Source organism: Chroicocephalus ridibundus, chromosome Z (assembly GCF_963924245.1).
Source record: "Chroicocephalus ridibundus chromosome Z, bChrRid1.1, whole genome shotgun sequence".
NCBI lineage: Eukaryota > Metazoa > Chordata > Aves > Charadriiformes > Laridae > Chroicocephalus > Chroicocephalus ridibundus.
The window spans coordinates 57,138,842-57,151,842 of NC_086316.1; the positions used below are offsets into that span (position 1 = coordinate 57,138,842).

The 13,001-nt window shown below is 36.9% G+C and overlaps 1 protein-coding gene across 5 annotated transcripts in view; it reads right to left on the reverse strand.

The window, feature by feature from the left end:
- Positions 1-13,001, reverse strand: part of SMARCA2 (SWI/SNF related, matrix associated, actin dependent regulator of chromatin, subfamily a, member 2) — a 118,060-nt gene that overhangs the window by 26,447 nt on the left and 78,612 nt on the right. For all 5 annotated transcript variants that reach the window (XM_063321264.1, XM_063321265.1, XM_063321266.1 and 2 more), the window contains 2 exons: positions 12,842-12,919; positions 7,849-8,067 (listed from right to left, as the gene is read on the reverse strand). In XM_063321264.1, coding sequence (XP_063177334.1) covers positions 7,849-8,067; positions 12,842-12,919 — 297 coding nt within the window. The remainder of the gene's footprint in view (positions 1-7,848; positions 8,068-12,841; positions 12,920-13,001) is intronic.

The following is a 13,001-nucleotide window of genomic DNA, read 5'->3' on the forward strand; positions in this document are numbered from 1 at the left end:
ATTTAGCTAAATTAATTTTAGTTTGCAATTGTAACTTCAAATAACTCAATGACAACAAAACAGGAAATAACTATGATTAAGCGTGGTGTGTATTTTTTTGAAGTTAATATGGTACAAATTTTTCTAGATATACTTCTTTTTAAATTGTTTGGGGAAAATTATCAATTATTTAATGTGCATACATGAAGATAATATTCAGTTGATATAATTGAGATGCATAAAAATGGCAATTTGTTTTTGTACATTGGCTTTTGTCTACAAGATTTAAAAAACACTATTAAGTCATGAGTTGCCATGCTTTTTCTTCTGTACAGAAGGTCCTGATTTCTTCAAGTCTCCCTTGTCAAAAGTGAATCAGATCAAAAACTAAAGGTGAAGAATTATAAGAACCTCTCAACAAGCTTGATAAGGACAGAAAAAGTCTGGGGTTTTTTTGATGACTGCAGGTGCCAAAGGCTTGTTGAAGTAAAACGGATGAGCAGGAAATTCGAGAAAACCTTTGACAGGAACTCAAGTAGGAAACATTTTATTTCACACTAATCACAGAAAAGTACTGTTTAGGAAAGAGGGCTCTGACTGCCAACAAGTCTGTCTTGGTACCTGCTGCAGTATTTCCACTTGTGAATGATAGATTGCATGCAATTTCCACCAGCACAGAAAAACAGCTGATGGAAGAGACATGTTTCCTGGATTCAGGTTCACAAGCAATCCATCTTAAAGTAAAATCTAACATGACAGAGATGCCTCATTTTTTCCCCTTTATCTTGTTCAGTATGACGGAGATGCGTATATTTGTTGCATAGACAAGATCCTGGAGCAGTTAGTGACTGTTTTTTTCAATGAAGAAGAGTGGAAGGGGAAGGTTTTCCTCCTTTTTTACTTTTATAAGCATTTTCTCCCTGACTTATCCAGAATTCTGATTCAGGAAAGCCTATTTCAGTAGTGGAGAGGACAGTATACTGACAAAGGTATTCTAAAATAATCGTTACTCCAGTTACACTTTTTTTCTTGAACCAAGGGCATTGTCTTCCCTCGGAGAGGGGGCAAGGAAAATTAATTGCACTAGAAAATTACCTTTTCTGAGGGGTGCCATGGGGAGGTAGGGAGATTACTTTTCTCACTTTTTCTTAAATTCCTTTAAAATAACTAGCATGGAATTTAGTCATTAACATAACACTGTTGTGTCCTCGGACAGGAGATCTTCCATTTTTCTTGACATCTCACAGTTTAGAAGGAAAATAAAATCAAAATTGTTATGGCTTGGTTTGTACTGTAGGTTTCACTTACAGATCTTCCTTCTTTGGTCTAAAATAAAACTTTTACTGGAGGGATGTATCATTCTATTGTCCTTCTGAGATTTTTTCCTTCCATTTTTAATGATTTGTTAAAACAGTTGATTAATTAGATTAGAACTTATGAATTTAGTAATATTTCTGGTAACAACCACATTCCATTCAGGCTCACAGTCAAATGTTGCACAGCAGGAGGAAAGGAGCTCTAAGGAAGTCATGAAGATACTCAACAACAAAGACCAGATCGCAAATCAAGGAAAAACAGGAATTCTACAACATTCTAAGGATTTACTGTCTCTCAGTCAGAAAAGGCATTGTTTATTTTACAAGGCAGATCACGAATACAGAAAACAATCAGAAACACCGTTACATATAAACACTAATAAACAGTTACGTAGGATGGCTTCTCTTCCCAGTCTTTAGACAAGTACTTCCTGCTGTTCACCTTGTCTTTCACAAAATACTGCTGCCGTTGCCAAAGGCCCTTGGTTTCTTAGTACCACACCATCTTAATTTATGTTTTTTTCTTTGAATAATAGGGCTGGTTTTATGGATAATTACCTTTTTTTACGGACACTATATTCTTCAGTTGTGGAAAAAGGCAGGAAATCTTTACTTTGTAATGTCGCATGTCCTGGCAAAGTGTCAGTGTGGCTAATGTTTTGCAGCTTAAAATGCTGAAAACTAAAGACAGACCTCTCATGTTTGATTTTTTTTTGTTACAAAAAAATTCTCAAAATTCAATCCTTCAGAATGGGAATGAATGGATTATTTTAAAATTTATTTTAAAAAATTTTCCAGGGCTTAGCCTTTCTTCATTCAAAGAGCATTGCCTCCCATTTTCTTCTTAGACCCTACTAATTAAATCAGAAAGATACCTGGTGTAAAGACGAGGCTTATAACCTTACCAGATCAGTCTTTTGGAAAGAAACTGTAGTCTTGGTCTTTCTGGGACCATGTTTGCTTCCAGCGAAGCTTGATAACATTTGCAGTGACAGATTATCTTTTCCATGGTAAGAATAAATTTGACAATTCTAAGCACTGCATAAAGATAAGTACACAGGAACCAACTCTCATTGTTCAACACATCTGACAGTAGGATACCATATCCTAGTACAAAGTTTCCTATAAAAAACAAGACGCCTTTTCTTCTACTATGGAAACAACACAGCTGAGGACTATAACACTAAGGAATGATTAGCAGATTTCCAGTGTGAAATCACCCATTTTGAGCCAAACCTCTAGAATAAGTTAATTATTTGGTTCTCAAGTGAACAGATAACCAGTGATGCCTTCTAACTGCTCAGAAAAATATTAAAAGTCTTTACTCTTTTTGATCAACAGATGAACAGATTAGCAAAAGCCTCTTATTTCACAGATGAGCATAAGTTTTATGCATGCCGTGAAACACTACCTTTCTTAATGATGCAACACGAGAAGCTCATAATACAAAGCTTAAACTGTCACTTTCATGCATGTTTGAAGAATAAACACTAGGAGGTAACCCTTTAACACAATTCCAGTACAGTTTTTTTTTAAGAACTTTGCAGAATTTTGAGGAAGACAGCATGAAATGAAACTAAGTCAAACTTTGGACAACTTGCTGAGAAAAGCTAACTTAAATGTATCTTTTACGTATTTTATACCAAAACAACATTTTGTGAGGCTAACTTCTATCAGTGATGCAGTGAATTCCATGTTTTCAGGATGCTTCTAAAGCTGCAGTTATCAGAGTATGGCAGAACTTACAGTAGAGCTTGACCCTTTAATACAGAAGAAGGTGTAATGGCCTTAAACTAAAGAGGGCAGATTTAGACTACATGTAAGGAAGAAATTTTTTTATGATGAGGGTGGTGAAACACTGGAAGAGGTTGCCCAAAGAGGTGGTAGATATCCCATCCCTGGAAACATTCAAGGTTAGGCTGGATGGGGCTTTGAGCAACCTCATCTAGTTGAAGATGACCCTGCTCATGATGATGACCTTTAAAGGTCCCTTCCAACCCAAACTATTCTACATTTCTATGGTTCTATGAATATGCGCATCACAGCCTAAAACTAAAAATCTATCACAAACACTATCTGTCTGGAAGGGTTTTTTGGTCTTCTGGGATAAGTTGCAATGCAAATCACAGTCTGACAAGCAAAAACTATTACCTAAGCGAAGGCTAACTTAAGAATACAATGAAGATTCCTGGAAAGACAATGAGGTTTAAGAGGAAGTGACGTTTCTCAACAGAATAATGTGTAGTACAGTGTAAGTGCATATATGAAAAACAAAACAAGGCTCTAAGTAGTGACAGAGTCCTATGGTTCTGAGTTTGAAATCCAGCTAAAAATACTTTATTACCTTCTCAGCTGCAACTGAAAAGACTATGTCATGGATATCCATTAAACCATAATCTTTAAACTTGACAATTTCAGACTAGAGGATGAAATTACAGGTTATGATTACTGGAAAACTTTTGTAGGATTTTCCTTTTTTAAAGTTAAAATTCCACTAGAGTAAGGAAATACATCATTCCACTCATCAAGCAGAGTACTTCAAGATGACTCAGGAAGCTAACTGCCTAAGGCTTACGCCACACCTAAGGATAGGTGGAGGAATTTTTGAGAAGTTCAGTCTGAAACAAACTCAAACAAATCCTCTGATTCTTGAAGCCTGCCTTTAGCAATGCAGTCCTGAGTAGATGACCCCTCTAGAAAATAATCTGCCGTGGGATCCAGTGAAGTATTTTGCAGTCCTGTTAGAAGTGATGCAGGGATAGAATCCACTAGAGCATGAAATACTTCCAGAATATAAATGCTTCATAGGATCAGGAAGCAAAGTCCTCCTTCCTGTTTTTTTTTTTTAGGAAATATGGTTGTCATGCCAACAGTTACAGAACTGCAGGCTGCAGCGACAGCTAGTGATGAAGCCCGTTTGTGTCTTACAGCTTCCCTGGGAGGCTGGTTAGTATTGAATTACAGCCAGCAGCACAATCTAACTAAACACCGCATATGTCCATAGGTTTGGGTTCTGCAATAACTTTGCCTCCTGCTTCCAAACTGAGGTACCTGACCTCCTAACAAGGAGGGAACTGACAGACTTTGTCAGTATGCACGCATGCATACCAACCTCGAGGTACACAGCAGATCCTTTGGGGATCTGCCATTAACTTAACTAGACTCCAGTTGGGTGTATCAGCAGAGGGGTCAGGGTCTAACTGAAAAGGAGCAGGTAGCTGATCTCCACTGTCCAAGTTGCGGCTGCTGATTGAGTCAAAACTCCATGGAAAACAAGACATCCAGTCAACTTCCCCGAGACACATAAAGAAAATGAGACAGCTGAGGACTGAATATTCATATTATGAAACAACATTATTAGTCAGAAATGCAAAGTTTTATTCCAGAAAACCCCATGAGAAGATAACTATAAAGCTATAACAGCAGTCACAGCAAGAGATAAAATGAGAGGCATCCCTTGCTGCTGGTAAATAAATGTCATTCTTCTGTAAAACTGCAATAAAAACAGAAGTATCTATAGTTACCTTTAGAGAGTGGCATGAAACAAAACAAGGGTAAAAGGGTGTCTTATGAATTAAACTACCATTGCTAATTCAGAACTTACTGGCTTTTCTATTTTTTCCAGTTTTACTGATAGAAGCAGTTCACTGCATCCAAGTTAACATGAAATGATTAATTCAAAGTTTTCATGCAATATGCATAATACTGTTACCTTACAAGTTAAAGTGACAAAGCCACAAGATAAAAATGCTTATAAGCTATCTACCACAATTTTCTACGTTTATATAGTTAAAGATTCCTTTGAAAATGTTGTGCAAGATTATTATTGCTTTTTCTTCAATCTTCCAGAGATGTCATTACTGAAAAGCACTTACATTCTTAAAGAACACGTAAAAGTGATGGTGGTGGGAGGCCAGTGGGTGTGACAAAGAACTCTATTTCACATACACACACGCGGAAAATAAGATAATGAAAAAACCCAGCAAACTTGACTTAGATTTCAGTATCCATCCAATGGAGCGGAATTTTTATCCTGAACCTGTGTAAGCAGTGTTACATTATAAATATTATTCCTCTGAATTAAGAGTGTAAATAGTATTAGTAGTTCCTACGCTTTGTTTCAACACACTCTCAAGTCCACCTGAAAGCATAAGTTAAAATATGTATACAATAGAGTCACAGTAGTGACTGCTATGTACTGTGAAGCAATCTGACTTAGCTTTAATTTAATTAATTTGAGAACAGCTTAACAACTCAATAGGAGTTGTTAAGGAGGATGGACACTAATTTTTCTCAAAAGAATAACAAGCCACTTTGAAAAAGGGGTAGTATACGTACCATCTTGACCAGCAAGGTTTCTGACCTGGCCTCACACAACCATCTCCGAAGCAAACAATGAAAACAATTACTATCCAGTAAACAGAGAACTGGTAAGAAATTATTTTCAGAATAGTCCTTAATGGCTCTTTATCAAATGATCCAGTGCTTTTCAGTGCTTTTAGTGTCTTTAGGAAGACAGAATAGAAAGTATGCCTGCCAAATGTCTAAAGAACACCAAGCTGACCAACAGTTCACCTGAGGATGGACTTAAAATTCGGAATAATTTGGGTGAAGAAAACTTGGATATCATTCAACACAGGCATATGCTAAATCCTCTTCCTAGGAAGGAAAGATTGACTACACAAAACATGATTCTGAAAAATTGGCTAGGAAGTAGATGCACAAAAAAGGATTAAGAGCTTACACTGGATCAAAAATTCAACAGGAGCCAATACCTTTACTGTTAGGAAAATGAAATACTGGATCGTGGAGTGTAAGTACCCGAGGAGTTATGCAAAGAACTCCTCCTCCTTATTCAAATGAGGCTCCACCTCGAATTTTGATGTCTAGCTTTTGACCAAACTTGCAGAAAGACATCCATTGTACATAGGAGAAACACAGATAGGGGAAATCAGTGAAAAAAAATCAAGAGATCTAGAAAACAGGAACTATGGGAAAAGACTGAATGAGCAGTGGTTGTTAACCTTACAAATTGACTGAACAGGGAAACAACTCTTCTATGACATAAAAAAATGTTAAAAGAGAAAGGGAGCAGCCTGTCTGCATGACCACAGTGATAAGAAGAAGATGTAATTGGCTTAAAATCCAACAAGAAAATTCAGATAAAACATAAGGGAAAGCCAAGCAGTTAAATGCATTTCCCTGTGGACTTCTAAATTCAGTGCTAGGGAAGGCCTCGAAGAACAGATCAGATGAACATCTACTACAAATGACACAACACTGGCTGATTCTGCTCCAAGTAGGAAGATGGATTAGATTATTTTTTCAGGGCTGCCATCTGACAGTAAAGTGGTTAACAAAAATACCAGAGCGAACTCAAGACATAAAATGCGCAAGCTGAAGCGAACTTCTATGTTGCCATATCCAGAATATTCCATCATTAAAAATAATTAGCTTAAAATGACTTTAAGTAGAATGTACACCATACTGCAAGTACTTCCACTGGAGGAAAGGGTAAATGTTCGAGAATCCAGATGGGAGTTTATGTTTCTAGGTCTTTCTTCTCCACTGGCTACTTGAAAATGTCAAGTATCAAACTCCTGTAGTTTCATAAACTTCCTTAGATTTACAGCTGATGTATAATTCAAGCCTTTGCTCCCCTAAGCTTTACACCCAGCAGCAGACTCTGGATTAGCTCTTAGCACAATGCACAAACATGTTTGTAACTGAAGCCAGTAAGATTTCTACTTATCTTTAGCAAATTATACACATGTACATGCATGTATGAATGTATATTCATGTTGGCATTAAGTCTGTAAGTATTCTACTACAAAACTTACTCTGTCAAACCATGTAGTTTGGTTTGTAGTGCTGCAAATCAAACATTTGATGTTTTGTAAATCATAGAATTCATTATATGTGGATTTTGCAGAAGAACAGCAAGAATCCTCAGGTACAACAAAAACAAAAATTTGGTGTGAGTTAAGTTTAGAATCTTTACTTTCAGGTCCTAATTATTCTATCATTTATCAAGGGTTTTGATCTCAGTGGAGCCAAAAAATGCTCAAGACTTGGAAATGAAACAGTACGAGAGAAAGATGACTTCTGGGAAAATTTCCAAATTCTTAAAGGGGTTAAATTCAGGTATTTAAAAAAAAAAATAAAATCAAGCTTCTGCAACACACAAAGCTGTAATGAACACTGATCACTGGTCTTCTCCACTGTAAAATAATTCTTCATATGTCTTAAAGATGACACTTATGAAAGTGTCTAAAAGCCTAAGAAATACGTCAAGATCCATGGCAATATAATAGTTGCAATAGAAAGCTATCATAGTTCTGATTCAGCATTTTAAGTTTCAGCAGTGCAGCTTAAGACTTACTTATGCCCTCAACACAGCAGCAAAAGCTAGATAATAAGGACATTTAGGCCTTAACTACTACATTGTACTCTGCCTAGTGCAACTCTGCTGTCTTCAAAAAGAAAAAAACCCACCACAAATGAATAAATTTCGACTGTAAAGAAAAAGAAAAAAAAAAAATGGACAACCTACCCGCAGCCATTGTTTCTCTGTGAGAGCATCACTGTAGTCCACATCCCTGCGTTGACGGGATCCTCTTCCAAATATTTTCTCTTCTTCTTCTTCACATGTAAGCCTTTCAACTTCAGCATCATCCTTAATAATCCAGGATGGTAATTCATCTTCCTCCATCAAGCGGGGCTTACGCTTGGGGTTTCTGGCATCCTCCCTGCGACGATCCATGTCCATGCGCTGCAATGGCAGTTGTGAAAGGATAAAACAGTTTTAAGGGCAAATATGAAATGAACCATGGAAATTCTTGGCTATTTAATGATACGTGAAACTTTAAACCGAGTCTTTCACAGGTATTTCCCTTCCATGATACTTCTAAATACTTCTAAAATGCAACTATATAAAGAAGAAGCGACACTTGATGGTTGATTTTCAGTCAAGTTCAGTACTCCATAACTAGTTTCTACTCAAGTAACTGAGACAACACAGCAGCTGAGTGATACAAAACAGATCACAAGAACACTGTTAATTAAACAACACTCCTCCTTTTGTACAGATTTTATAGTTTCTTCCTATTCACAAATGTGATCTGCAAATACTGATCATTCCTTGACAATATCCCCATAAGGTGTTATTATGTAACTAAAAAGAATAACTGAAAACACACTCGTTTTGTGAGCCTGAATAGCAGCAGAAGAAAATTTAAAAGCTAGTGTTAGAAAAAAGTAATCAAGAGAGAGAATTAAGAAATTCGGAGAAAAGCTTGCCTACACAGTACCAGAAGGCCAACATGCTTAAACCACTCAGTTTTTCCTGATCTTACTGCTGTACTAGGCAAAAATCAAAAAACACATACAAAAATATCAGATAAGATTAAGCAAAGAATATTAGATGGTAATGTTAAAACTTTAAGCTGAAATTGAAATAATCACATAAATTAATTTCAAGTGTGGCGAACCATGACCTCAGAAAACAAATACAGATACTCAGGATACATTACCATAACCTACTGTAGACTCATCAGTGAGCTGCTTTATAATCCTCCCGGGGAAGCATCCACCTCTCTCTATTGACTATACGCTGACCTAGACTGCTATGGTACTGTGAATCTCATTTACATTTTTTGAAGTAGCGCGAAACAGGTAATATCAATAGCCTTTTCAAATATGGCTTTTGAAGAGTCATACAGTACTTAAACACTCAGTAATCAGTCGCTAAGCAGAGAAAACAAACCGGTGACCACCAAGCATTTAATTTTCATATTTGAAAAACTAACATAAATAGACTAGCACCAGAATTGGCTGTAGCATCAGAACAGGCTATTGCTTTGGCCAGTAAACATTTGTAAAAAGCATTCTCAATTATGCGCAAACCCGTCCCTTGTGTGCACGATGCTGCACTTTTACAGGATACCAACTAGACATACCACCCTTTCACACCCCTAGCCAAGACAGAGACATGCATAAATTCAGAGGTACTACCTATCTATAGGGGCAACTGAAATGCAGACAGATTTACTAACTGAGGCTTAATGATGGCACTGCTGAATGTGTTGAATCTTCTCTCATCTTGGTACTTCTCAAATACAAGCATTCACAAAATACTACCTCAGGCAGAGTGTCTTACAAGTGGGCTTCATCATCTTGTCTGGTGCCCTACCTGATTTCTAAACTCCATGAAAAGCAGAACGCAAGGTGTGTGTCTTCACACTGCTGGTCCAACTACATTCAAGAAGCAATTATAAATACACATGGGTATTCTCCATCCTTCATTACCTCAGACAACGATCAATGGGCTGTATAGCCTTTAGTTTTTTATAGCAGGATTCCACAGTTCACCTTCTAAAGAACATCGCATTCAATCTGAATTAATTTCAAAAGATGTCTCATTCAAGCCAGACATGTGGCGTGGTTTATTGCTAACTTGGCAACCAGCAAGTTGCCAAGATTAAGTATATGAAGTGAATGCTGAAACTTCATCTTTTTCCCTGATGACCACATTTCTATCTCTAAGATACAGAGTGAACACTAAGGTAGTATATTTAAATAGCTGTCTTCTGAAACAAAAGCACTTGGGAAGGAAAATTAAAGACACTTTCAGTTAATCTGAGATGTAAGAGAGAGAAACAGCCATTTGTTTTTTCTTAGGATAGTACTCAAACCACTTTTACCCCTGGGAAACCTCTGGTCCTATCTTCCTATGTCTCATCAAAACATGGATTTCCAAACCAGATTTACCTTATTTTATTGTAACTAACAAAGTAATTGTATTTACACTTCCCTCAATGTGGCCTAAATGCTGGAAATAAAAGAGTCCTATGTTACAAATGATTACACGTAAGTGAAGAACTTAAAGTGTTGGCACACTCAAGGCCTAAAACTTCCAGTTTAGAAAATACAAAGAGCACTGCTGTTCTGTAAACTGCAAATGACTATGTTAAACTTTCCAAATTGTAACTAAAATAGTTCTTAAAAAAACACCCAAGCCACACAGTGTAAACCCAAAAATTTATACATTCAGCTGCTCCTGTATTGCCATTTTGGATTCAAGGAGATAAACTGTATTAGCACAACTACAGTACTGGCACCCATTTTGGTGAGAGGCCTCCCTTGAAAGGCCACTCTTCCACTTCAAAAGCAGTTTTTACATCAGGAGTCTTGATTAAAGTAAATATAATGTTAAAAATAACAGTTTTTTTCCAGGAAGAGTAACACTTGTTGATAAATTACGAGTTGTACAGATCACACTGAAACACTGACTTTTTTCTGAATATTTTCTAAACTTTTTTTACTATGTGATGAAGTGCCATCATTTGCAATGAATGCAAAAGGAAGGTCAGTGTGAGGTCTGAGGCTATCTAGAGTTTTTACCTATTGTTATACATGTGGACCCTCTAACAGTCAAGAGAACCAAGTCCAGTTGTACACATCCTCTTTCTGAACAGTGTACTTAGCTCTACAGCTACATCTCAGAATCTATGCCAAAGAATACTTATAAGCTGAAAAGTGACCACAGAACAGGTTTTCAAGGAACTGATCTGCTCTCTTGCCTATTGTTTTGGAACTGCTGGCTTTAAATAGCACAATACCTGCTTTTACACATCTAAGCCTAGTTAAATGAACAAATCAAAACACATTTTTCTTGGATATTGCAGTTTGCTGAATTCTGATTACATCTGCACAACCTTAACAGAGAGAATAAGGTGGCACAGGTATCACTGAGGTAAGGACAATACAAACGTATCTTTGTTCTCTTTATCTGACTAAGCAAGACCTAAAATATTGATAAAAAGAAGACAAACAACCCTGACTGCCAAACTTGTTTTTCAGATTTTTCTTTTATAATTAAACAGTTTACTAAAATGAAAAAAAAATATTCTTTATTAACAATTAAAATTATTTCTTAGCCATTAATATTTAACTTCACTGTTTCTGTCTCAAGTATTTTCAAACCCCTGGCTTTCAAAGCATGTTAGCTTTGCATCTTCAAACTTTTATTACCTACTACCAACTCTTTACTCTCCCTTACAAACTTTTATGTAAATTATATGAAAAACATAAATTCAGCCTACACAGTGCTAACACTGTCTTCATTCTAGGCACCTCAACTGTTTTACTGAATGGCTGTTAATAGCCTTCAAACTTAATCTAAAAAGATGGAAGTTGTAGAAATTTCCTCCAGACAGACATAAATTCATCAGCTACTTTCAATCCATGGATTAGTTCTTTCCTTCTGGGTCTGAACAAGAACTACCGAAAAGCTTTTTCCAGCAGCTTTCACAGAATTCAGGGTACTTTCAGCCAACAATTTGGCTGAAATTATTCCTTTTGAAATTTGTATCAAATAGCCACCTCTTTGTTTCTGTCATATATATCTCCTCACACCTGCATCACTGAAGGAAATTTTAAAAAGACAGGTGTCTGTAAGCACTCATTTTCCACGCAGACTAGTTTTAGGGATTTCAGTTCCTCTGAGATAACATTCAATGATACTTAATGCAAAAGGACTAAACTGACAAGTAAGCAGCGACAAAAGGCACAGCCATGTGGGGGAATACAGCCTTTGCCAACTGTGCACCTGAACAACTGTCACTTATGTAAAAAGAGCCCCTGCACACTCGTGTAACAGTGAAGTTTCACAGATGAATCCTTGAGCAGAAGATGGTGAAGGACTAAAAACCTGTGGTCCTGCCAATGGTTGTTACTGTGGATACCACCTGATACACCTTCATTCATGCACATGTAAGTGTTTGCCTTGTTCCACCTTGCAGAACAAAACAGTCTCTGTAGAATGAGAAGGGATAGTGCTTTACCTTCAGTACTTAAGTATTCTCCTGTTGCTGTGTCAGTGACTCCTAAAGGTCCTTCAGCAATCCTCACATTGTACACACACTAAAAGTCAAGAGCCATGCCTAAACTGGCATTTTAGTAATTATTCCATCAGTATAGTAGCAGAACTGACAAAAAAGGAAGTACTAATAAAAATGAGTTGCTTGCATTTGAATCACTGTCACTAGCTCTACTTTGGTAGCTGTTCAATCTGTTGTACCAGCAGACATGCAGCTTGGCAAAACCATCAGCAAATCCCAGTTAACTCACAAAGAAAACAGCCTTGTCAGTCTACTAATTTACTATATTGTTAAGTTCCTGTAGTTATCTTTGCCGATATCATAGCCCAAAAGTGGCAAGCAATTGAAAAATAAAAGTATGTTGTAGATTTAGCAACCTGAACTGTGACTATCAGTTTTGCATGAAAACTTCTCAGATCAGGCCAGACTCTTCCTCCAGATTGGCACTATCCCACTATATTGTCTGCAAGGACCTCTGAAGTCTTTCTGTCATGTAAGGAGCTCTGTATTTAAGTAGACTACCCTTCTTATCTCAGATAAACAGTGCAAGTAAATAAAGCCTATTCCTCCAACAAAGTTTTCCAAAATTTGTATGACAAAAGCTTAAGACCTTTGTTAAAAACGCTACTTCTATATATATTCTACTTATGATCATATCCTCCTTACCATGAAGAGATCAAATTCCTCCTCACGTCGAGCAATCATCTGATTCAGAGTCTCATCATCAGGAACTTCATCTTCCTCCTGGTTACACAAATGCATAAAGATATTAGAAAGAAGCTACAGGCAACTTGAAGTAACAACCTCCATCAGGTCAGCGCTGCAC